This window comes from Herpailurus yagouaroundi, unplaced genomic scaffold (assembly GCF_014898765.1).
Source record: "Herpailurus yagouaroundi ecotype Mexico unplaced genomic scaffold, PumYag 222, whole genome shotgun sequence".
Classification (NCBI taxonomy): domain Eukaryota; kingdom Metazoa; phylum Chordata; class Mammalia; order Carnivora; family Felidae; genus Herpailurus; species Herpailurus yagouaroundi.
The window spans coordinates 19,278,220-19,302,793 of NW_024412453.1; the positions used below are offsets into that span (position 1 = coordinate 19,278,220).

At 66.2% G+C, this 24,574-nt stretch overlaps 2 protein-coding genes across 5 annotated transcripts; both read right to left on the bottom strand.

Annotated features, from left to right (window-relative positions):
- Nucleotides 1-1,516: 1,516 nt before the first annotated feature.
- On the bottom strand, nt 1,517-7,886 carry RHOT2 (ras homolog family member T2). Of its 3 annotated transcripts, none has more exons than XM_040459548.1 (19): nt 7,805-7,886; nt 6,883-6,941; nt 6,712-6,793; nt 6,580-6,623; nt 5,629-5,682; nt 5,090-5,142; nt 4,907-5,015; nt 4,671-4,772; nt 4,479-4,577; nt 4,238-4,346; nt 4,027-4,147; nt 3,704-3,788; nt 3,471-3,613; nt 3,287-3,387; nt 3,077-3,207; nt 2,867-2,947; nt 2,626-2,748; nt 2,335-2,537; nt 1,517-2,049 (listed from the first exon to the last, which is right to left on the bottom strand). In XM_040459548.1, exons 1-19 carry the CDS (start codon nt 7,827-7,829, stop codon nt 1,923-1,925), a joined length of 1,851 nt encoding a protein of 616 aa, XP_040315482.1. In that variant the 5' UTR covers nt 7,830-7,886; the 3' UTR covers nt 1,517-1,922. The 3 variants fall into 3 exon arrangements, with proteins under 3 accessions (XP_040315482.1, XP_040315481.1, XP_040315483.1); XM_040459547.1 differs by lacking the exon at nt 7,805-7,886 and adding an exon at nt 7,073-7,216; XM_040459549.1 differs by lacking the exon at nt 7,805-7,886 and adding an exon at nt 7,073-7,213 and having other exon boundaries at nt 6,883-6,936.
- On the bottom strand, nt 7,498-23,990 carry WDR90 (WD repeat domain 90). Of its 2 annotated transcripts, XM_040459538.1 has the most exons (43): nt 23,862-23,989; nt 23,423-23,514; nt 23,140-23,316; nt 22,944-23,052; nt 22,587-22,757; nt 22,194-22,308; nt 22,042-22,109; nt 21,649-21,752; nt 21,351-21,560; nt 21,169-21,231; nt 20,869-20,937; nt 20,200-20,310; nt 19,976-20,121; nt 19,849-19,906; nt 19,231-19,349; nt 18,951-19,094; nt 18,736-18,866; nt 18,549-18,665; nt 18,091-18,326; nt 17,720-17,859; nt 17,420-17,550; nt 16,793-16,923; nt 16,269-16,430; nt 15,922-16,050; nt 15,524-15,654; nt 15,404-15,444; nt 15,083-15,214; nt 14,758-14,940; nt 14,314-14,411; nt 13,670-13,772; nt 13,221-13,342; nt 12,898-13,057; nt 12,612-12,802; nt 12,355-12,523; nt 12,122-12,233; nt 11,802-11,973; nt 9,571-9,693; nt 9,244-9,418; nt 8,998-9,128; nt 8,745-8,888; nt 8,550-8,669; nt 8,378-8,462; nt 7,498-7,886 (listed from the first exon to the last, which is right to left on the bottom strand). In XM_040459538.1, the coding sequence occupies exons 1-43, from the start codon at nt 23,869-23,871 to the stop codon at nt 7,675-7,677; spliced, it is 5,547 nt and encodes a 1,848-aa protein (XP_040315472.1). In that variant the 5' UTR covers nt 23,872-23,989; the 3' UTR covers nt 7,498-7,674. The 2 variants fall into 2 exon arrangements, with proteins under 2 accessions (XP_040315472.1, XP_040315475.1); XM_040459541.1 differs by lacking the exons at nt 7,498-7,886; nt 8,378-8,462; nt 8,550-8,669; ... (2 more) ...; nt 9,244-9,418; nt 9,571-9,693 and adding an exon at nt 10,770-11,516 and having other exon boundaries at nt 11,583-11,973; nt 23,862-23,990.
- Nucleotides 23,991-24,574: the final 584 nt, after the last annotated feature.

Sequence of the window (24,574 nt, forward strand, 5' to 3'; positions counted from 1 at the left end):
CGCGCACGCTGCCGCCGCCCGCCCCGCCACGCGCGGCCGGGACACGCGCGCGCCCTGCCTGCGGACGCGCCGCAGGCAGGAACAGCCGCGACCGGAGCTGGGGCCTCGCCGCCACGCTTGCTGCCGTCCCGTTCCGGGGCCGCTCGTTAACGCGGGGAAGCGGCTGGGAAACTGAGTCACAGGGCAGCGTCTAGATCCCTCCCTCGCGCGCCCCTCTGCTTGGGGCCTCAGAGCTGAAGCCACCTCCTCGGGGAAGCCTTCCTGACCACTGCACTGCCTGTGAGTCCTTACCAGGCCAGGGCTCCCTTGAAGGTGCCGGCAGGCGCGCCAGACACGCTTGCTCCCAGGCATTAAGAACGCACCACAGCCCCTCCGTGTGGGAACCAAGTCCAACAGGGCAACTAGCGGGAGTCGGGGAGGCTCAGTGCGGCTGTCCTTGCTCAGCCGGTGGAGGCTGAGCCCCAGCACCCATCTGGGCCTGGAGGCCCCTGACCACTCCTGCAGCCGCGATGCTGCAAAGCAGGCCCTCCAGTTCCAGTTCACTGGGAGCCGAGACAGACCCATGGGCATTGGGGCAGAGCCCCCAACACACGAGGCTGCAGCTGGCTAGGAAAGGTCGCTACTTTCTGGGGACAGCAAGTAGAGCCCTCTAGCAACAGAGGTGACAGAGACCAAAGCAATGTGTCATCATAGCAACCCTAGTGGCTAGAAAGTGCATCCTGCCCCACCCTAAGGCAGGTGAGAGCTGCCCCCGTGGGCCAGCGGGCCAGGAGGCTGCCAGGGATGTTGGAAGGACAATTTCAGAGTCAACCCCAGACCCTACCCTTCAGCAGGCCTGAGCCTCCCCGTGGAGCAGCAAGCCCCCCCCCCCCCCCCCAACTCCTGCAAAGAGCATTTTGGGACTTGGGGAAGGTGCCTCTCAGGACTGCGATGGCAGGAAGGGCACCTCGCCACACCACGGGCTCGCTGCTCCAGACCCCAGAACACATACCGAGTGAACACCTAAGAAGTGCTGAAGCCCAGCCCTAAGCCGGGCCCCCCCACCCCCCAGCCCTGCAGGCTGGGGTCTCTGGCTGTCCCCTGCCCAGGGAGAGGGGCAGAGGCCTCTGGTCAGGGCCTGAGGAAACAGGGCAGATACCCCAGGCTGGGGCCGGACCACACCAGAAGGGCGACATCTGGGCAGGCCCCCGTCCCACTGCAGAGTCCCCCGTCTTCCATACACCACAGCCTCACTAACTAACGGGATGCTCAGACTGGGGGTGGGGAGGCAGTGCTGCGGGGCACACCGGCCCCGGGGGCGGGGCATCAGGAGGCTCTCAGGTAGCAGATCCCCTCAGGCCAGCATGGACCTTGAAGGGTGCAGAGGCTCGTAAGCTGCAGCCGGGCCGCGAATGAGACCCCAGAATGGGCCCCAGACCTGGAGGCGGCGTGGGAGCCAGTGGCGAGCTTTCAAGCCCATGCGAGACAAAGGACACATTTTAGCGGATTCAAGGAACGTTGTCTTCCGAAAGCAGGATTCGAGATGCAAAAGACACCAGCAAAGTTTAATCGGGACACCCGAGCTGATGCCTTCTGAGAGGGGTGCGGCACTGGACCCGTCTCCAAACCAGGGAGGAAGGCCACACGGTGCTCAACCACTTCCTGCCCCCCGCCTCCGGCCCAAAGTTCTGTTTTCCGACACCCTTCACGCCCACTGGCTGCCTGGGACCAGAAAGGTGTGGAGCCCTGAGAACTACTGGAGTCTGGGGTCACACGCTTCCTCGCTCATGAGCCCCAGTGCCCCCAGAACCTCGGGACCCACCCACGGGTCTTGGGCACGGGCAGGGCAGTGGGCAAAGTGTCCCCAGAAACCAGGTTCAGACAGAAGTTGGGTGCCCTCGAGCACGTGGCCCCAATACCAACACCCGGGAGCCCCTGAGGCCTCATCGGGTCTTCACCAGGGCCCTGTAGAGTGAGAAGCTGAGAACGGCAGTGACAGCGGCCCCGATGACCCCCAGTGTCACCCGAAGCCAGAAGGAGGTAGAGTGAAGCTCCCCGTGGGCCAGGTGTCTGCAAGAAAAGAGAGGCCGGCTGGAGGCGCCTCCGGGACGCTGCCCAGAAGCTTGCTGCCACACCCCCACCCGCCTCCTGGAAAGCCCCAGAGCCCACGGGGCTGTTAGCGTGGGGAACAAGAGGGCTCCCACGGCAGGGGGCCACCAGTGAGACCAGACCCGCCCCGCGCCTGCGTGACCCCGACCACACGGCTACAGCTGTCCTGCTCTCCCGGTGACAGAGGCTACCGGTCACCGGGCTGAGGACAGGCTCCCACCACAGGGGCTGTGTGCCGGTACCCACGGGAAAGTGGCCATGGCAGCGAGCCGGGTGAAGACAGCGGTGCTGAGCTTGGCCGGGCTGGCGCAGGAGAACGGAGCAGGGGCGGGCAGCCGGTGCCTGCGGCAGAACTCCGCAGGCGACAGGCCAGGTGGCGAGATGCCCTCAGGCAGGTCAGCCTTGGAAGAGACGAAGAGGCAGGGGGTCTGCCCGTCCATGTAGTGGCGCTGCGGAGAGAGGGGCCGCGTCAGGGTGCAATCCCCGGTGGCCCGGGCCAGGGTCCTGCCCCAAAGGGACGAGGGGCGGGGGCCTTGCCTTGTAGACGCTGGCACAGAACGCAAAGGACCCGGGGTCGCTGCCATCGAACATCAAGCAGGCCACGTCACAAGCAGCATCGGGTGCGGCGGCCAACAGGCTGTCTGCGCTCACCTCGCACAGCTAGACACAGGGCGGTCTCAGGAAGGGGTCCAGGGCTTGGCCCTCTGGGCCACATTGAGACAGGTCCCCGGCACGGACTCGGGGTCTATCCCGGGGGGCGGGGGGTGGTCACACTCACTATCAGGTACTTCTCCTGCCCGTTGACCTGCACTGTGTTGATGGCGTAGACGGCAGGTTCCTCGGGGAACTCCCTGCGATCCTGGCGTGGAGGAGGGAAGCGTCTGAAGCCCCCCGGCCTAGAAGCTGCCCAGAGCCCCTTGCCCCTCGGGTGGCGGGAGGGCTGGGGCAGGAGCTGGGCCCCCTCGCCCAGGGATACTTGGACGCTCACCCCCGGACGGCGGCCGAGGAAGGCCTGCAGAAAGGCGGATTTGCCCACTCCGCGGGCTCCCACCACCTTGCACAGGAGGACGTTCCTCTGCGTCTGCCCCTTCTCCTGGTCCAACCTCTTCTCACGCGTGACTGTGGACAGACAGCCAGGGCGTGACTGAGGGGGCCGCCCGGGAGGGGCTGGGCTTGGGGTGAGAGGGCAGATGCCCACCTGTGATGGCGTGGGCCTGGGAGTCCCGGTCGCAGAGAGTGGGGTAACCCAAGTAACCAAGGTGCTCAAGGCAGCGCCGGACATCCAAGTAGGTCACCAGGCTGGGGGACAGGAGGGACGTGAGGCCAGGGAGGCGTGCTGTCCCCGCCGAGCGGGAGGGGGCGGTGGCAGGGGTGGCACTCACGTCCACTGGCAGAGGTACCCGTGCAGGGGCAGCCGGCCCGCCTCGGTGGGGACCTCAAGAGGCAGCTGGGAGCCCCAGGGCGCAGCTGGAAACACGCTGAAGAAGCTGTCCAGCTCCACAGGCGAGAGGCTGCCATCGTGGTCCTACAGGCAGAGACGCTGTGGGGACGTGTGCCTGGAGGCTGGAGGGGCTGGGGGGGGGGTGGCGCACGGCGGGAGTCACGACACCCTCACCTGATCGTGCTTCTCAAACACCCTCTGCACAAACTGGTAGCCGAAGTGGTTGAGCTCGGTGCTGCAGCCGGGGGGCACGTGGAGCCTGTGGGGGTGGCAGGGGCTCTCTGGTTCCCAGGGAGCCCCGTGCCCACCACGCTCCCCACACCTCCCGTGTCCCGGGACGGGGAGGCTCCCGCATCAGCCCCTCAGCAGAGCAGAGTCCGCCCACGCGTTCCTCCCAGCCTGCCTCCCTGTGGGGGGGGGGGGGGGCTGAGGAGCCCCCGGGGCACCGGCCTGACACGGAGAAGAGAGGGGAGCCCAGCGCCCCGCCCAGCACTCACGGCGGAGCAAGGTAGTCCAGGGTCAGCTCCAGTGTGTCGCCGTAGCCAAAGCGCCGCAGGATGGTCCACGTGGTCTCGTGGCGGCCACGCTGGATGAACAGCGTGTTCAGAAAAAGGAAGCCTGTCCCGAAAGGGGCAGAAGTGCGAGTGACACTGGGCACGGCCTGACTCCTCCCTGCTCCCAAGGGACGGGCAGGGCGTCAGGACTCACCGTCCAGGGTCAGCCGGTCCTCCCGCACACCTCCCGCCACGTTCTTGCACACCACCGTCTTCACGTCCTCCAGGGCCTGGGGGGCCAGGGGGTGCCCGAAGCAGGATTTCTGCCCCCGAGGGAAAGTCGCCATCAGCCGGCCAGCCGCCTCAGCGACTGCTCAGCGTCACTAAGGGCACCCGAGGCACGGAGCGCAGCTGAGCCCTCGAGGGGTGGGCACCAGCAGCAGAGGGGGCCGCACCTGGAACGCGTTGAGTTCCTCGTCACTGAGCGCCTGATCTAGGTCCTGGTCTGAGAGCCTGAAGATGCGCGTGAGGGCCTGGACACACGCGGGCCTCAGCTGCAGGGACAGCCGGCTCAGCACGTACCCCACCGCCCCCGCCCCCCGCCCCCCGCCGGTCAGCTTCACCTCCTCACCCTGCCTGTCGCCCACCTGCTTGGCCTCAGGGTCGTAGAGCGGGGCCGTGGGGTGTAGCACGGCCTTCTGTGCGTAGTAGAACAGCTCCGAGATGTTTCTCAGGTTCTTGGCAGAGCACTGGCGACCACGGAGACAGGCTCAGAAACGTGCCCAATATCAGAGGACTCAAAGGGCCCCCGAGGAAGATGCTGGCACGGGGGCGCAGGCCGCAGGGCCTTGCTGCTGGGTTCCCGGTCTCACCCGCCACTCACCTCCACGCAGGTCTCGATCTCAGGGAACTGGCTCATGATGGGCAGCACGGCCTCCATCGAGCTGCCCACCCGCAGGTCTGACTTGTTGCCCACCAGGATGATGGGGACTCTGGGGAGAGAGACCCATGGTCACCGTGGGTGGGGGAGCTGGTGGGGCCCACCCCCCTGGACCCTGCCCGTTACCTGGGGCCCCTCTCGGTACCCCCGTTCACCAGTGGGATCCATTTGGTGCGGATCTGAAAAGCAAGGCCTAGCCGTGAGGAGAGGGGCCTGCCTGCCCCACGGCTCCCACGTGGAACTCACGCCTAGAAGGGGGAGGTCGAGGCCCACTGAGGGACAAAGTCACAGATGCCGGGAACGTGCCCTCTTGGAGAGGACAGCAAGTGGCACCTCATGTGATCCTAGCAAACACACCCAAGGGACCCGGATCAGCAGCCCACGGCACCCCATTCCACAGACTTCTGACCACCCACGGGCCCTGTGGGGAGACAGGGCCACAGGAGCTCCCCGGGGAAGCTGCGGGGTCCTGGCTACAGGCCCCCGCACCCAGCGTGGCTCCGCGAGGTTTCCCGAAGCACTGGTCAGAGATGGGGCCAGACACAAGTACAAGTCGCCCAGAGCCTGGGTCAGCAAGGTGTGCCCCTGAAGTCTGTATGGAGGGCAGCATGGAGGTGGGTGCCAGCAGCAAGGACCGGGGTGGATCAGGAGCTCTACCCCCTCACCTTCTCGATGGTAGCCTCCTCAGACACGTCATACACCACACACACCACGTTTGCCTGCGGGAAAGGGGGTGAGGCACGACGTGACCACGGGCTCCTTGCTTCACGCTGCCCTTGACGGGGCCGGAGACCTTGGAAACGCCCCTCTAGCCGATGCTCCCCGGCTACCGTCAGCGGCTCCAACTTGGCAAGTCCCTCTTGGTGGTGGGGGTGTTGCGGCTGCCAGGCCCGAGCACTGCAGCTCTGGCCAGTGAGGCTCCTGGAGGGCTCAGGACCGACACCGCCGCCCCCACAACTTGGCACCCCAGCCCTGCATTCCCTTGTCATCTCGGGCACAGAGAATAACGAAGTAGGCCGTGAAGGATGACGGTGGCAAAAAGGCCGCCTCTGAGTAACGGTGGCCATTGCCCTTGCCCAGCAATGCCCAGAACACAGCAGGAGCTACAGGGACAGCTACCCGCCCCCACCTCCCCCATCGCAGCCTGGTTCAGGTACAGATCCTCCTGTGACAGCACACGAGCAACGATGACCTACAGCCGTGGTCACAGCACCCACTAGGGCCCAGAGGCTTGGAGCAGTGGACCGGACTACGGGATGGGAGGATAGGTGGCCAAGGCACGGAGGTGCCTAAGGGGTCACTTTGAAGAACACTGAGACTGCTCCCCAGAGCCCACCAGATGAGCAAACAATGGGCGCACTGAGCCAAAGGGCTGGCCAGCCATGTGGTGTGGGTACCAGGGGGCCCCTCTTCTCCCCAGCTCCCAGCGGGGTGAGTCAGAGGAGCCAGACAGCTCTCAGTACTGGGAGGTCAGGGAGGGATTAGCGAAGCCTCAGGCACCGGAGCACCTTAGTCTAATCCCTCGGAGAGAGAAGCAGATCAGGCGGAGGCAGCAGCCCGCACCCAGGCCCTAAGTGATCAGCACCCCCTTCCTGAGCCCTCAGGGCACGCTGTACCTTGTCAATCTCTTCCTGAAGCTCCTCCGCCGTCTGCTCGGCTTCTGGAAAGAAAAGACACGCTACTGCAGAACTGCCCAAATGCCTGTTACTGGGCAGAGGCGGAGGGTGGGCTGGGCGGGCCGGCTCTACCTGAGTAATCCACGATGTGGGTGGGCACCTTCTCCGGGGTGACGTCTGCGGGGATGGTGATCTCTTCTGCTCGCGGAGGGACCTGGAAAAGACGCGGCGTACCGGTGGCCCGGGACGGAGGGAGGTCGCGCCGGAGAGACACCGAGGGGTGCGGCCGCGCTCGGCTCTTACCTCCGCGGGGAACTCTTCGCCCACGAGAGACAGGATCAGCGACGTCTTTCCCACCTGGGCTGCGCGGGGCGGAGCGGTCAGCGCAGCGGCCAAGAGCGCGGCGCCCCAGCCCCAATGAGGCCGGACCCTCGCCGCGACCCCGGTGGCCCCAAGCCCCCCCCCCCCCAAGCTCCCAAGCCCGGGGTCCTACCCTCTCCCAGGAGCAAGATGCGCACATCCCGCTTCATGGCGGCCGCACGGATCCGGATTTGGATCTCGACCCCGATCTCGGCTCGACCCCGGCCCGACCCCGATCACGGATCCAACCCACGCTCTCCCACTTGCCCGCACTTCCGCCCCCCGCCCGCACTTCCGCCCCCCGCCCGCGGTGCCGCACTAACGAGCGAGGCGGGCCAGAGCGTCCGGATTGTGCGGCGGCGCCACCGCGCGGGCACACTGGGCACCGCGGGCATCGCGCCGGAGGGACGCGGCTCTCGCCCAAGGTGCCGCCCCACCCCGCAGCTCCGCGCGCGAGGACCTGACCCGCCCACTCTGGGCAGGGAGCAGGTCTGGGGGCTCTGTGCAGGCTGAGCTCAGGCCAGGGCAGCAGGATCCTGCAATGACCATCTCACGATGCCAGAATGCAACACCCACGTTTATTTGAACTTCACAGGGCGGAAGCATACAAAAGCTCTCAGATCGAGAGCACTTTCCGTAAAGTCCAGGCTCTTGACGATTCACAGCGGCAGGTCCGCTGGTGTGTAGACATGGGCCTAGAAACCACCTTGGCTCAGCAGGAGGCCATGGGACAGCTCAGCTTCTCCGCCAGGCCGGCCAGGACCCTGAGCCCAGGGACTCCTCTGTGGCCAGGTGGCCTGAGACTTCCCACACCAGGATCTCACTGTGGGCCACTGAGAAGAGCAGCCGGGCAGAGGGGGCGAACCTGCAGAGCTGCACCAAGTCGTCATGGCCAGCAAAGTCCTGCACGGCCCCCGACTCACAGTCCACCAGCCTCAGCATACGCTCTGCGGGCAGAGGGCACAGGGCTGGGCAGGATAGGCAGAGTGCCGTGCATGCCAGGCCCCGTGTCTGTGTAGCTCCGGGGCCCGGGGGTCCCCCAACCCGTCTGGCTGCCGATGCCTCGTGGAGGAATGTGTAGCTAAAAGCCCTGTGCCCTCCATACCCCCAGGCCTGCTACAGCTGGGACCAGGGGCAGCCGAGCTAAGGGGGGGGGGGGGGGCCATCAGCACCAAGGTGCCTCACAACATGGGGCTTTCGAGGCCCCAGTCTACACCACGGAGTCCCTCTGCTGAGGCCCTCGTGCTGGGTACAGCAATCGGCACCCCACACTCCTCATCTCTGGACCCTACGACTCCCCTGGGACAGATGTCCTCACCCCGCTTCAGGGATAGGGAGCTTGGGACACGGAGGTGAGAGGCACATCTCAGGTGGTGGTATGGGTGACCCACTGGGCCCCGCTCAAGACGGGCTGGAGTCCCTGCCCACCAGGACTCACCAGCAAAGCCAATGGCCATGAGGTGGGCTCCGGGGGACAGGCTCAGGGACACAGCAAAGAAAGGAAGCGGGATCTTCTCCACCACCTGTGGGCAGCGAGCATGAGCCTCCCCTCCCCAGCCTGGGATCCCCCCGGCTCCGGGCACCACGCGGGGGGGAGGGGGCGCACGTGCCTGCTTCTGGTGGAGGCTGTAGAAGACCACCTCCGGATGCACGCCGAGACCCGCACACGCCAGCAGTGCCCCATCCCAGGGGCAGAAGGCAACAAGACAGGGCGGCGGGCGGCTGGGAAACTGGGGAGGGCACAGCGTGCTGTGGGGAGGTGGGCAGGCAACTGTCCCCGCCGCCCGTGCCACCAGGAGCCTTACCTCCGTGAGGGTGGGCGAGGGGGAACTCAGCCAGTCCAAGAGCTCACAGTGGCCACGTGGCCAGTCGGAGGCCCAGATGCTGATCCGCTGGTCTGAGCTGGCAGCCAGCCACAGGTCGGCACCCTCTGCCCCCAGGTCTCCGCACTGGGGGTGCGTGAGGGCCGGTGGGTGCCTCCTGCCCTGCTGTGCCCAGTTCCCCTCCCCTGCCGGCACCCCCAAGGCCAATCCCCGCCAGCTCGTGGGGCCACCTCACCTCTTTGTTCGTGCTCCGGATGGTGGAGATCGGAGCGCCCCGGTGGTCACTCAACACGTGGAAGGTCATCCCTGTGCGGGGACGGCTCACGGCCACAAGCCCATCCTTATCTCCGGAGAGGATGGTCTGACCTAGGCCAGGCAGGGCCACACTCTGCTACCCTGAAGCCCCTGACCCCAGCCCAGAGGTATGACCTGGGCCCAGCGGGGGCTGCCCTGTCCCCCTGTGGGCCCCCCCACCCCTCACCATCAGCAGAGAAGGCAATGGCCGTCAGCGCAGCCCGGTGGGGGCGCATCTTGAGTTCCATGGCAATTTGGGAGACGCTGAAGACACGCAGGGTGCCATCGCTGTAGCCTGCTGCTACCTGCTGCTCCTCGGGACGCCCGCAGGACGGAGGGCTCCAAGCCAGGCAGAGGCAGCTCTGGGGACCCAGTGGGGACACACCAGCACTCCCCTGAGGGTGGAGGACAGGAGCCCAGCCCCAAGGCTGGGATGGACACCGTGGGGAGGACATGGCCACCACCAGGCAGGGCCGGGATGTGGTCTGGGCTCAGCCCCGGTGCCCCCCAGTACCTGGTTCAGCACCTGGAACTGGATCAGGAGCTCCATGCTGGCCAGGGACCACACTCTCACACTCCCGTCATCACTGCATGTGGCCCAGTGGGACGCACTGGGACTGAAAACCACCTCGTTCACCTGCAGGGAGCCAGCCAGCCCCACCTGAGGCCACGTGGCCCCCAGGCAGAGAGGAGACACGGCAGGCCCGGGTCTTTTTTTCTTTAAAGACGTCATTTTTTAAATGTAATCTCTGCCCTCGGTGTGGGGCTCAAACTCACGATCCTGAGATCAAGGGTCACATGCTCTTCCAACTGAACCACCCAGGCGCCCCAAGTGGTCTAGTCTTGAATGTGAATTTCAAGCGTAAGCGTGAACTTGTAATGCTTCTCACTTAAAAAAATAATTTGGGGCACCTGGCTGGCTCAGTTGGTTAAGTGGCCAATTCCTGACTTTGGCTCAGGTCGTGAGCGCACGGTTTTTGAGTTCCAACTCGGCGTCACAGAGTCCAGAGCCTGCTTCAGGTTGTGTGTTTTCCTCTCTCTCTGCCCCTCCCCCGATCACACTCTGTGTGTGTGTCTCTCTCTCTCTCTCAAAAATAAACAAACATTAAAAAATAAAAAAAAATAAAATAAAAAACTGGCTGAGCGGTAACAGGTTCCTCTGGGACTCGGACCATGACCTCTATGTCGTCTCCCACAGGAGGGACCCCGGGCTCTGAGAAGAAACAGCCACGGCAGGTCCTGGGAGGAGACGCAGAGGGCCGCCTGGAACACCTTGTTCCACACGAGAGGGAGATCGCCAGCAAATGCCAGCTCAGGTCAAGGCCTCAGGACCCAAGTGTGCAGGCCCCAGTGGGTGAACGGACACAAGTTCTACCTGGACCACAGGATCGCACTTGGCTTTGACAGGCTACAGCATGGAAAGCCCCGGAAAGCATGGTGCTCAGGGAGAGAAGGCAAAAAGCAACGCCCGGGGCAGGCGCATCCACAGAAACAGGTTGGTCTATGAGGACCAAGGACCGGGCAGGGGAATGGGGGTAAATGGTTAAAGGGTATGGGGCCCCCTTTTGGGGAGATGAAATGCCCTGAAATTTGACTGTGGTGCTGGTTGTACAATTCTGTGCACGTAACAAAACCACAGACTTTCAGCGGAGAAAGCACAGGGCACGTGGCTTATGTTGCAACACGCAGCTGTCACCAAGAACAGAACAAGTATGCAGTCCTCACCCATCTCAAACTCGTTTCTTTGATGGCAACTGTCATATCTGAACAAATGAACAGATATTTAAAAAAAAAGGCGGGGGGTGGGGGCTCAGGGTACCAACTCCTAGAACCTCCCGCTGCCTAAAGGCTCGCTGAGCATCAGGAGAAACAGTGAGCACGAAGCTGCAGGACCCACATTTCCATCCAGCGGCTCACAGACACTCCAAACTGGTGGGCCACTGCTGGATGCTGAGGACCAAGCTGGCACCGAGGACACCCAGCCCAGAAGCCAGACGATCAGCTATCCTGCCACTCCTGCCTCGGCTGTGCCTCGGGGGAAGCAAGCTCACTAGGACGTCTCTCCCGAAAAGGATCCGACCAGCACCGCCTAAGACACCCCCGAGCAGTGAGTCATTCTACGAGGACATCGGTGACAGGCAAGCGGTCCCCGAGTGCTTCCTGGTGAGACAGCTCGCTCAGCAGGTGCCACGGGGACAAACTGGCCCTGACCAGGCCCTGGCCCGGCCCCCGGACAGCTCAGACCCCGGGGAGCGCAGGGCAGAGAGGCATGTCCGGCCCCGCGGCCATGGGAGGCTCCAAGGCAGCCAACATGGTTTTTTCGGCAAATCAATTACCAGAGGAAAAAAAGGCACCACAAGAAACAGGTCAGAGCAGGCCAAAAGGCTGGGGGGTCCCACCTGTGGGTCCTGGCCTGGGGGGACACCTGTGGGTCCTGGCCTGGGGGGATGCCTGTGGGTCCTGGCCGGCGGTGGGGGGAGGGGGGGGCGGCCTGGGGTTCTGGCCTGGGGGACTGCCCTGTGGGTCCTGGCCTGGGGGGACGCCTGTGGGTCCTGGATCCACAAGGGGTAAGCACGTATCTCTATGCTGTGGAGTCCTCATCCCTGGCGGGACCTCCAGAACCATTTCCACACCAACCCGTCTGACTGCTGGGCTCGGACTGGGAACAATCTGGGGGAGGCAGGGACAGAGGACAGCGTGTGTGGCTGGCTGCCCTGCCCCTGTCCGGCTTGGAAATCCCCTCACCTTACTCCTGTGGCCACTGATGAGGCGGGTGCTGGTGCCCTCGGCCCAGCTGACATACCAAAGGGTCCCTGCCGTGGTGCCCACCACGCCCATGTCCATGCTGTCGTGGAAGACGGCACTCACGATGGCACCATCCAAGGTCAGTTCGTGCTCCATGAACACAGAGCTAGACCTAAGGTGTGGCGGGGGAGTGGCTTCAAAAGGTGGCAGCCGGGGCCCAGGGCTCTGGGGACACGTCCCCAGCCTGGGGCTATGACCCCCAGGGCCCCACTCAAGGGGTCAAGGACACTAGCTCCCAGACACACCCACACATGTCCCACCTGGCACGGACACCTTTGCGCCTCAGCTCCGGCACGGCCCCCACCGCCCACAGGCGTAGGCGCCTGGTGTTGCTTCCACTGACCAGCCGCGCTCCCGAGCACAGCAACACTCCTGCGGGGTAGGAGGTTGCGTGAGCCGCTTCCCCAGACGCCCAGACCTCGAGACGAAGGCTCCCAGGGAGAGGCCCAGCCCCGAGCCGTCAGGGGGCGCGGGGGCTCCATCAGGCACCCACCGATCTCGCCGTCATCTGCTTCCCAGGCCAGGAAGCAGCGGCCGGCACATGTGTCCCAGACACACACCCGGCCAGCGTTGGAGCCGCAGTAGAGCAGAGGCGTGGCCCCGTAGCAGAGCGAGGTCAGCTCGCCCGCCTCCACCTCCTCAGGGATGGGCTCCCGGTGCACCTGGAGGGACACGAGGGCAGCGGGGGTCGGCAACGTCCCGGGGCTGAGCCAGACCCCACCCTCCACGACAGCCTCTGAACCCTGGCACCTGGAGGGTGACGTCAGCCCCGCGTTGCTGCAGGAGCCACGAGATGATGGCACCTTGGCCCACGCAGGTGAGCTCTCTGGCATCCCTGGGGTTGAAGGCCACGCCGTGCGCTGGCTCCGGCAGGCGGACGGAGGACAGGAGCTCGCAGGTGGCCACGCTCCACAGGGCCAGGGTGCGGTCACCGTAGTCCCCTGGGGAAGACACACAGTGGATACATCAGCTTCCCGGGAGTCTCAGGACAGGCAGGTGAGCCCAGAGACGACGGTCTCCCCGCAACCCAACTCACCCAGTGTGACGAGCAGCGTGTCGTCCGGTGAAAAAGCCAGGGCCTGCACGGCGGTGTCGTGGTAAGAGAGAAGGTGCCGGCAGGAGCCCCCAGGCACATCCCAGATGCGGATCTGGCAGCGGGAGGCTGTGCTGCTGCAGCCCGAGGCAGAGGCCAGGATCTGCCAGGCCGGAAGGCGGGCGGTCAACCAGGAGGGCACGGCCCACCGGCCCACCCTGGGCCCCGTCCTGCTCTGGGGAGGCGAGCCAGGGTGGCTCTCAAGAATCCAGGCTCCCAAGAGCACTCCGGTCCCAGGCGCACAGGGTAGGGCGTGCGGCCAGCACCTGAGCATTGTGGCTGAGGGCCAGCGTGGAGATCTCCTCGGGGTGGCCGAGCCAGTGCCGCTGGGCGCCAGAATGCAGGTCCTCCACCACTACCAGGCAGCCACACGTGTAGGCGAAGAAGCCTGGGGGCAGGGAGGGTACCCCTGAGCCAGTCGGCCGGGCCCAGGGTGCATCCTCCCTGTTCGCTTCCACAGCCGTGGGCGCTCGCGCCTGGGAAGCCCACCTCAGAGGCGACACGGGTCCGTGCGGGATGGAACACAGGACAGGTTACCGGGAGAACACGCCTCAGCTCGGGGATCCCTCCTGGGCCCGCCACCCAAGCCCCCCACGGTGGCAAGGGCTCGCGTGCTCTCAGGCTGGGTAGAGCCTCAGAGCCACCTAACGGTGGGTAGAGCTGGGCCCCTCCCCGCGGCTTCTGGGCTGGGAGCCAGGGTGCCCTGTGGCCCCACCTGTATCTGGCTTCCAGACCACATTGGCCCGCCCGTTCCCGTTGTAGCCCACGACGGCCTTCAGGAGCAGACGCTCGACTCGGGCACTGGGGACAGAGGCACTCTGCGAGGACACGGAAAGGACGATGGTGCGCCGGCACAGCACCCGGCCCCCCCAATGTCTCAAGCTCTTCCCCCCTCAGGCCGGGGCCGGGGATGAAGCCTTAGGTCATGCAGGATCCCAGGAGACAAATGACAGGAGCCTGGGCCCCAAAGCCTGTGTAAGAGGCCAGGGAAGCCGAGAGGTGTGAACGCTGGGGGCAGGCAGTGCGGGAGGCACCTGGGTCGGGAGGGCGCAGGTGAGGGAGGGGCGGTGGGGGCGGGGGGAAGGGAAGGCTCCACAGGACACCACCCGGGGCCACTGTGGGTGTCAGCAGGGCAGTAAGAGCCTTGACCAGCCAAGCCAGAGTGCAGACACAAGGTGCACGGGAGAGCTGCAGGGGGACTGGCCCCAAGGGCTATGGCAGCCAACCCAGGGAGACCCCAGGAAACTGAGCTTCCCAGGGAGAAAGAAGGCTCCCAGAAAATGCAGGGCCATGCCCCCTCCACCCCAGGACCCGCAGCGTCTCCTTGTGAAAGGTGCCGTGAGGATGCCCCCAACTGACCTTGACCAGCGAGGAGGCCTTGTAGCGAGCGGTGAAGTGCCTGTAGCAGTCTGGGCGAGCAGAGGGATGGGCCTGGGCTTTTGTGGTGCTCCGAGCAGCTGGCAGGGAGAAGGAAGAGGCCTCGGAATGTCAGAGCACCCGTGACCGTGACCGTTCCGAGACCCCTCCTCGCACACGGTCGGTCGGCTGGCCCTGCGGATGGAACAAGTGCCTGACCCGCTCCGGATACCTGAGGTCGAGGGCGCACTCAGGCTGCATCCCGCTGCTAGCCTGGCCCGGCGGGGGCCCCAGGCCAGCCTACCTGCCCTGCAGGGAACACCTCACAGGGTAAACCTCAGCCTGTCAGCAGCTGGGCCTCCCTTAGGCCACCTGGCACCCACAAGACACCTTGGCCGGCCGGTCATGAGTGTCCCTGCCCCACCCTGCAGCCCCTCCTCTGCTTACTGGCCCAGCCACAGGGGTGGGGACGCATGCTGAAGCCCCAGGGGCCCCCGGCAGCCCCCTGGGCCCCATCTCCAGCCCCGCTGGCCTCTTTCAGCAGCCTGGGCAGGCTTGAGGCCTGCTGGAGCCCCTCGGGGTTGTGGCTCTCCTGGGATGGTCCTTCTTCATCTGCTGTGGAGAAAGCACCTGGGGAGGGGCGGGGAAGGTGAGAGGAAGGAACAGAGCCCCCTAGCCCCTGCCCCTGCCCCTGCCCCTGCCCCTCCCCAGAGGCCTGGAGGGAAGCATGCTGGCTCCACCCAACGGTCCCTCCCAGGACCCCCACCCTTACCGTCAGCACCCTTGAGGGGCCAAGCATGGGCGCCCCGCTGGAGTGGTGAAGCCTGGGATGGCACAGGCACCTGCTGCCGGGGGAGCCCACCGGTGCCTGCCTCAGTGTCCTCCAGCTGCCTCGCACCTGGGCCTGGAGACACAAGAGGTCAGCCTGGGCTCAGGGCCCGGGGCGTGCACGGCACATACAGACAGGTGTCCACACACCCCAGTTCTGCACTGGGGACCCCGGGAAAGGCAGGGGCACTACGCTACCCACAGGGACCGAAGAGCCGGCCCCAGAGATCACCACAAAGCCTACCCACGTGGTGGGGCCACTCACCAGCCTCGCAGGTCGGGGGTGCCCCAGGTGAGTCTCCAGCACTGCGGGGCAACAAGAGTCAGGTGGGGGGGGGCAGGTAGCCAAAGGCCTGGTGGACAGGGGTCGAGGGCGGGCACTCGCCTTCCCGAAGGTGACCTCCCGGGAGCACCCAGAACGTCCCAGAGGAAGATGGCATCCGCCACGCTGAGGAGCTGCCGCTGGCCAGGGGCGAAGGCCACAGCGCGCACGGGCTCTGAGTGGCCGATGTAGACCTGGGGGCAACAGAAGGCATGTCCAGAGGCCCTCAAGGCATGGCCGGGGCACCACGGTCCTCCCAACGCCGGGACAGAAGTAGTGCTCCACACTTCACGCAGCGGACGCATCCTGCAGGCCTGGCTGTGACCCCCCGACCCTCCAGACCAGGGCCTGAGCAAGAGGTCCTCCGGGGTGTCAGGCACCAGCGGGCACAGGGTGAGTTGAGGGTATCGTCCTCCACCTGCCCTCCCACCACCCGCCATGCACCTGCCTTCGGCACCCACCTGGCAGCCGGGGCTGGCCTTGGCCGGGTAGTCCCACACCCTGATGAGCCGGTCAGTGGCCGTCAGCAGGAAGCGGGCATCCCTGCTGAGAGCCAGGGAGGGGCAGGCCACAGAGTGGACGCCTGATAGCTGCAAGAGGGCTCTTGTCGGTGAAGGGAGATTGAAGCTCACAGAGGCCCCGCGTGGGAGAAGCCTCTCCTTCCTCCCTTCTCAGAAAACGCCCCCTCTGAGGAGCAGCAGGTGGCCCAGGGCCCCCCGCCCCCCGACTCCTCGAGGCGCTGCAGGTAGCAAAGCCGGAACCCAGAGAGAAAAAGAAGCCAAGCCGCTGACCACAGCCCCGGGCTCACCTCCCGGACCACGCGGCCCGACGCGGCATCCAGCACCACCACTGTGTGGGACGACGTGGACACTAGCAGGTGGCCGGGGGGTACGGGGCCAAAGCAGATGGCCACAGCCGAGTCCAGGCGGCTGCTGGCCAGCTCTAGGGCACTGACATCAACTCGCAGCAGCTGGGGGAGAGCAGCAAGTAGCCACCGGCCACGACCTCCAGACGGAGCTGACGCCCCCAGAGCCAGAGCGCGGGAGGCGGGCGGCCTCAGGCCCCTGCTCAGCGGCCCTGCCTGCCTGTGGCTCACACACTGTGTCTGAGTCAAGGCAGCGGAGCCTAGACCCTCTCCGAGGTAAGCACAGCCTCCCAGCTGCCCCCTCAACTCCCTCCGGCTCCATACCGGGCCAAGGAGAGCCCCTGCCCCTCCCTGCCTCCCTCCACCCTGGTGGAACCCAGGACAGTCACGCAGCAGCCAAGAGATGATCCCCACGGAGTCTGGTGGCCGGACCGACATAGACACACAGAAAGCTCCAGCTGACTCACCTCTTCTAGCGAGGCTGTGCTCACGATGGTCACCACGTACTTGGAGGGGCCCACGAAAGCCAGCAGGCGGCTGTCCCCACTAACCACCAGGGCATTGGGGGTTGGGTGGGCATCCCGGCACACCATGTTAGCTGCCGGCAGCACGGGGGAACACGGTCAACTGGGTGCAGAGAGGGTACCCGCGGGAGACACGGGTCAGGACCCAAACCTGCCCCCCCCCCCCCAGCTGTGGGAAACACCAGCCCAGAGCCTGGCGGGTCACACAGCAACAGCCCACAAGACCCGCACGCGAGAGCACCAGGTTACCCGGCTACTGCCGGGGCGGCTGGCGGTTCTCCAGGTGACCACCTGGCTGGCCCGAGTTATAGCAGCCACGAGAGAAAACAGACAGATGGCCTTGGGGGGTGCCCTGGGGTGGGCCGACCCCCACCTGGTGCTCAGGCCACACACCTGCTCCTGGAGCAGGCTGGCACAGACCCTCACGGACCTGCACTGACCTGGGGGCCGAGGAGTCCCAAACCACCCTCACCCCGGAGCTCTGGGTAGCGAGTGAGCCCCACCCCGCGGGGACCCGACAAGGACACGGCTGGAAGGCCCGGGGGGGGGGGGGGGCCCGGGGGGCCTGACCTGTCACACGCAGGACGCAGCACTGGGTCGTAGAGCAGTGGTACTGGGCCAAGGTGCCCCGAGAGCAGGAGCTGAACAGGAAGCTGCCGTCGGGGCTGGCGGCCAGGCCGGTGACCGCTCCGTGGTGACGCCTGTACCACACAGGGACACCCACCGCCCAGACCTCTCACAGCCGGGCCTGGCCGAGTCCCCGGAGGGCAGCGGAGGGCCGTCCCCCACCCTGCCCAGCTGCCCCCCCCCCCACGCCACGTCAGCTTCCACCACGGGTGTCTGTGGGGCTGGAGCCCGCCGGGCACCCACCTGTGCCGTACCAGGACCCCAGCGGCCTCCAGGCTGAAGGAGCAGACGGCCCCGCTGGCAAAGCCACAGAAGAGAACTGGCCGCGTGGGGTGGAAGGCGATGGCGCGCGGTGTCTCCTCGGGGGACCTCAGGTCATACAGCTGGAGGGCGGGGCTCCGTGAGCGCACGCAGAGGCAGGGCTACCAGATGGCCTCTGGCCTCAGGAGCCCCGTCGGCCAACCTCTCCAGCTGGCCTGAGCCCTCAGGCCCCACGGGCCCTCCTGTGTTCCACGTCTGCCTGGGCCCCACCCACCGGCCCCCAGGGTGGCCTGCAGCCTTCCGGCCCCCCCCCCCCCCGACTCCGCCATGCCTCCCTTCTGGCCACACCCAACCTGCTGCAGGGTCGCCAGGTCCCAGACGCGGACGGTGTGGTCCTGGGACACGGTGGCCAGCTGCCCTCGGCTGCACTCGGTGGCCAGGGCCAGCACCGGTGCAGTGTGGGAGCGAGCCAGCGTGTTGTATTCTCGGGAGGGGACGTCCAGGAAGCCCAGGTGGCCCGAGAGGGTGGCGGACAGCACACGCAGACCGTCAGGGCTGACGCAGACCCAAGAGACCGGGCCCTCGTGCTCTGCAGGCGAGGGGGAAGGAGGGGGGCTCGGCGACCTCTCGGCCCCTACCCTACCCACACAGACCCGTCTCCTCACGGCCTGCGGCTCCCCCATAACCACTGGCTTCTGGGCTCAGCACTCAGCCCTCTGGAGCCCGCGACTGCCTCCTAGCCAAGGGATGGCCCCAGAACACGGCCCTCCCACGGCAGCTCTGGCGGTGGCAGTCGGTGTCATGGCCCCACCTGCCTCTAGGAGCACGGAGGAGAAGTCCAGGGGCCAGAGGCGCACGTAACCATCATCGGAGCCCACGGCGCACGTGGTCTGGGAGACACTGAGGCTGCTGATGGAAATGCCGGGGCCTAGGGGGTGGGCAGCGTCAGCCCAAAGCATCGGGACCGCTCCCCCCACGCAGCGGGGGGACCCACCCACCTGCGCCAAACGGCTGCTTCTGTGAGGAGTGGCCGCCGGGGGTCTGTGTGGGCAACAGGCGGCGAGCACGCCGCACGGCCCTGCGCCGGTGGTCGATTTCCAGGATGTGGCCGCTGCGGCCGCACACGTAGCTGCTCGGGAAAGCGACAAGTGAGGGCCGAAGGGGCAGCAGGAAGCAGGACCCAGCCAGTTACGGGAGCGAGGGCAGGGCTCACAGCGTACGGCTGTCCTGGGCCTGCCCGAAGGCCAGGTCGGTCAACTCCAGCGCGCGGTGCTCCCCCAGGTCCACGGGGCAGGAACGCAGCTCCCCGCCTCGAAGCCGCCAGAGCCGTATGCTGCCCTGCCCGCACGACGCCATCCTGCCCGGCAGAAACCCGACACCGAGGACAGTCCGCACGCCAGGCAGGAGGGGCAGGCTCAGCCCCGACCCGGGCCCCTGGGCTGCCCAGGACCCGTCCCGGCAGGGCAGGGGCAGGGCAAGGACAGTCCGATCACCTGGTTTCATCGAAAAAGGCAACCTTAAACGCCTGGATGTCAACGCCGGTGTGCGTCTTTGCCAGAAGGATGGCCTCGCCGCCTCGTCCCACCTGCTCTGTGCCCCAGGCCAGCACCACCTGCGACAAACCCGTGCTGAGGGCCCAAAGCCCGCCCACCCACCCCGCCTGGCCTCCCCCACGCCTCAGCCCTGCTTTCCCATACCAGCCCGCCTGGGCCCTCGCGGCCAGGAGCGTGGGCATGTCGGCCTGCGCGCGTACCCCGCAGCTTCCACAGACGCTCGAAGCCGGGCGCGTCTGCGGAAACGGCGAACACCGACCCGCAAGCAGAGACGGACCCGCGGTAGCACGGGAGACCCCGTGGACGCAGCAGACTTGCAAAGAGCTGACGTGTGACACACGGCCAGCAAGGACAGCGTGCCTCGTATAAACGCTGCCCCTGTCGGGGATGGCTGAAAACCCGCCGTGCTACACGGTGCGCATGGAGCGCGAGGCCCGGCCGGGGAGCTCTGCTTCCCAAGCAGTCTGGACTCTGGCTGCACCCCGGCCCCCCAGCCCCGGCCCGTTACCGCTCGCCCGTGGGGCTCCTCGCCCCGGCCCCCCAGCCCCGGCCCGTTACCGTTCTCCCGTGGGGGTCCTTGCCAACGCCACAGAGCAGCACCCCGTTGCTGGAGAAGCTGCAAGAGCAGGCGGACGGTGAGCGTCGCTGGAGCTGGCCCCCCACCCCTCAGAGGCCCCATGCCCACCTGAGGGAACAGAGGGCGTGGACCGGGCTCCGGAGCAGGGACAGACACCCCCCGGTCTGGAAGTCCCACAGGCGCAGCATGCTCGGGGGCCGGGCCTGGGCTGAGGCCAGCAGCGAGCCGCTCCCATCCAGCGCCAGGGCAGAGACCTGGGGAGGGGGCAGGTTGAGGGACGGGGCTCAGCCTGCAGGCGCGAGCGCCCCTGCGGACGGGCCGGTGGTGCCCACCTTGTCAGTATGGCCGAGAAAGAAACGCTGCTCCCGGGTGTCCACGTGCAGGACCACAATGACTGCGTGGCAGGGATACACCACAGCAGCCCCATCCTTGGTCCACAGGGCCTGTGCACGGGGGCCAGAGTCCGGTGTCACAGGCCGGTTGGCCTCACGCCTCCTCAACCCCGGCACACCCCACCCTGTGTTTCCGGGATGCGCACACGCGCGCGCCCACACACACACACACAGGGCCTCCTCTGAACCCCGTCTGCGATACAAGAAACTCTGGGGCTCAGACAACGAAACACCGGAACCCACAGAAACCCGTGGCAAGCACGGGACCGTAGAGACCCAGAGGTGGTGCCCACGCCCAGCCCCACAAGCCAGACGACAAGCATCAGCGCCTCACACAGCCAAGTGTGAGTTCTCGGGCCGAGGGAAGCGCAAGCAGCCGGGCCAGTGCTGACCCAGCCTGTGCTCGTGGAACAAGCAAGGGACGTCCGGACAGGAAGTCCACACGTCCACTAAGAAAACACAGAGCCACGTGCAGGCATGGGATTGAGGACCTCAACACCCTAAGGAAGCTTATGTGTCCACATAGGCAACCGGGGGAGACATAGGCTTCTCCCACTGCACCCTCTGTGTAGTTGACACGTGATCCAAAAAGAACATAAGAGCCCTCACCCATTTGGTACTGCAGCCCCCAAAGCCAATGACGCCCTTGAGCTTGAGGATCGGATCCGGAAGAAAGCTCTGAAAGAAACAAAGTCCCAGTGAGACCCCAGGAGGCGAGGCCCCATCCACTGGGACTGCACCAGCCAGGGCCAGTCCCTCCCTCCCGAGAAAGTGCCGTCGTCCTTGTGGCTGCCAGCTGCACTGTGGCAGGGAGCCAGGATGTGGCCACAGTGCGGATCCTCCAGGGACTCTAGCTCCTGCCCCTGCCTGGAGTCCAAGGCCCCTGAAGATCACTTGGTGCCTCCTTACTCTTTGTTCAAAGACAGTCTCGCCCAAAGTCATCTCTGGCCTGCTCTGCTTTCTCCCAGGAGGCTGGAAGACAAACGGTTATCAGAAGCCCAGCAGCCCCTGTCCATACCGCATCAAGGCCCCACTCCCTCAAGGCCTCACCCCCACTCAAGGCCCCTACCTTCCTGGGAAAAGGCACTGACCTGGCGCGGGGCCACATCCTCCAGGGCCACGGGCACCACGGCTGACTCCGGGGCAGCCGTGCGAACACCGTCGCCGGCTGTGTGCTTGTCAGTGACCTCCGCCCTGGCCGAGGGCTCCTGGCTACGGTCACGGGGGCCATTCATACTGGGGACCTCCGAGTGCTCACAGAGCAAGCTGACCTCCGGAAGGGGCCTGGGCACAGGCCGGGCCTGGCGAGACCGCAGAGGTACAAGTGCCTGTCAGCACCCTAGGGCCACCACCCTCCAGCCCCATCCCCGAGGGCGCAGGAGCACTCACGGCTGTGGGGCCAAACATCTGGACCGCGGGGGACACGCCGTCCGGGAAAGGATTACTGAAAGCCACTGGGGGAGGGACGAGCTCCCGCACGCGCCCCGGGAAAACTGGAAAAGAGCAAATGCGTGTGGAGCAGAGCACAGAGGCCTGGGGAGAACGTGGGCCCTGGCCTCGCCACTCCTCTGGCCGCAGCCCACCCTTCCACCCTGGGCCCCCGGCGAGGTCTGAGACCAGCAGGCACCCCACACAACCTCCCGCACAGTTCTGGCACCCCAGGACGGCCTCCAGACTAGGCCCGGCCCCCGCGGGCCCCATCCCCCCAGGCTCACCACCCCCACACGGTGCCAACACCCGCTCCTGCCACGCTCCACGTCCCTGCTGACCCCACAGGCCCACCTGCTTCAGCAGGGGAGCGGCTCTTCTGAGCCGGCTCGGAAGGTGCTCTTGAGCCGACACTTGGAAACCTTAACGGGGTGGAGGGAGAGTCAGGGTCCAGACTGCCCTGCCCTCCCTTCGGCAGCCGCCTCAGGACGGGCAGAGCCGCTCACCGGATGTGGATGTAGTGCTCGTGCCAGCTGTCCCCCTTGGGCACCGGGAATGCCATTTCTCGAGGTACAGGAGTGACAGGCAGCTTTGCCCGCCGGGCCTCGGCAACGGTGACGGCTACGAAAGGCAGAACCGGTTCAAGGAAGCCCACCCGGCTCCCTCTTCCAACACAGGCGAGACTCAACACCGGGGGACGATACGGTGTCACCCGGTCCCCAGCCCAGCCACCACTGCCCCTTGCCCCCCACGGGCGCCTCAGGAGTCGGGGGGCTCCAAGACGGCTGCGATGCCAGCCCCTCCTGCCGAGAACCCCGGGACGGAGGGAGGGGGGGCGCACACGGGCAGCGGGAGGGGACGCTGCGGTAGGAGCACTGGGTACGGGCTGCGGCGCCTACCGGGGTCAAAGCACAAATCGCTGGTGTAGAGGCTCTTGACGAGCAGACTGGCGCACAGCCTGACGCTCTTGAGGTGACCATAACGCCGGTTCAGGTAGACCAGGAGGATGTCCTGCAGATCCAGCTGCAGGCACGTCCAGCGGGCACCAGAGGGGGCAACGCCAGCCAGGTCTGCACAGCACGGGCCAAGATCAGTGCCCGTGGTCTCGGCGGCCAGCCCACGGCGCTCCACTTGGCCGCAACCACGCGTGCCCCCCAGCACCTACCCCTGTGCCTGGGCCTGCCCACCTCCCTCCCCGCTCCCAGGCTGCCTCTCCGGGACCGCTGAATCCTGTTCGCTCCCTGCCTCCACCTCACCTTTCCTAGACGTCCGGGCCTCACAGATGAAGGGAAACTGAAGCCACGTGGCCGTAGACTTGAACTCCCTGAAGAGGCTGGAGAAGGACACACGGATGACCTGGCTGTCCTGCAGGCAGAGCATGACCGTGAGAAGACAAGCGGGGCTGCAGGAACGCACCCCCCACCCCCCAGCCCCCACTCCCGAGCTCGGCACCTCGGTGGCTACGTCCAGATGAATGACGAAGTGCTTGGAGGGCAGGGGCCGGAACAGCACATACAGGTACCGTCCCGTGAGCCCCAAAGACTGGGTGCTGGTTTGGGGGAGCTGAATGTAATTCCCGGCAGACACGGAACCCCGGATGCGATACACCGTGCACTTGAGAGTCTTATCCTGAAAAGAGACAAAGCAGCACACGCGTGACCCTTGGGTGGTTCTACGAAATGTCTCAGGAGCGAACGGGTCCCTGCTGCTGCCACCAAGTCCCTTGTCCACTTACTGTCACAGGAGTCACGTCGCCTTCCTTAGTAGACCGCTTCCACTCGCCCACTTTGAAGTGTCTGAAGACGTTGAGGAACGGGTGCTGCCACGCTGGGGGGTCACAAAGGTATGAGGACCCCCACGGGCATGAAGGCCCGACCCCAGGTGCCAGACCCCCGCGGGTCCTTGGGGGAAACCTGTCCCCGGGTGCCAGACCCGCGCGTCCTGGGGACGGGGGACCCGTCCCCAGGTACCAGAACCCTGCGGGTCCTGGGAGAGGAGAGCGGCATCCCTCCGTGGGCCTCCAGACCTTCCAGGGAGGGGCCAAAGTCTGGCTCTACGCTCCCCCCACGGTGACGGCGATCACAGCGCGCGGACCCGGCTGGGGCAGCGCGGGTTCAGTACGCTCCGGTCCCCGAACCTCGGACCCCGAGCCCCGACCTCCCGCGCGCCGCTACCTTTCGCCATGGCGTCCCAGCTCGCACTTCCCGCCTAGACCGCCGCTCACCCTACGCAGGGCACGCAGCGCGCGCTTAGCAACGGCCGCCTGGCAACGGCGCCACTTCCGCCGGCCCGCGGACGGGGCCACGTGACCTGCGGCGGGGCGGAGCCGCACGAGAGCGCGCGGTGCTGGCCGCGTGACTGCGATCTGCCAGGAGTCCGGTCGCGCGGCCCGGGTCACGGCCGGAGGGTGCTCCTGGCCCGCTGTCCGCAGCCTCTCGGACGCCTCGGGCCTCTGCGGCCACTCTCAAGCCGGGGCCCTGCGGGGATGCTCTAGCAAGTCTAGCTGTGGGGACCTGGGAGGGGCCTCTCTGGGGCCCACCTGTATAGCGGGAACACCATGTGTGGTGGGAACGCGCTTGGCAGAATTAGTCCGTACCCACCGACGGCCCAGACTGGGCTCCACCTGCTGCCTCCAGCCCTCTAGCGATGCCGTCCACACCGGGGGTACTCCACTCGGTCCCGTGTCAGCCGCAGGCAACCCCACCGACCCAAGAAGCAAAGCAGTGTTTCACAGGGCAACTCACCTGTGTTCAGTGTCCAGCAGCTCTGGGGTATTAAGAGACAGGACTAGGCATCCTGAGACTTGGCCCCAGCCCCGAGCCACTGGGACTATATCCCAGGGCTAGTTTCGTAACATTTGTGGGTCTGGAGATGGGGTAAAGCACCT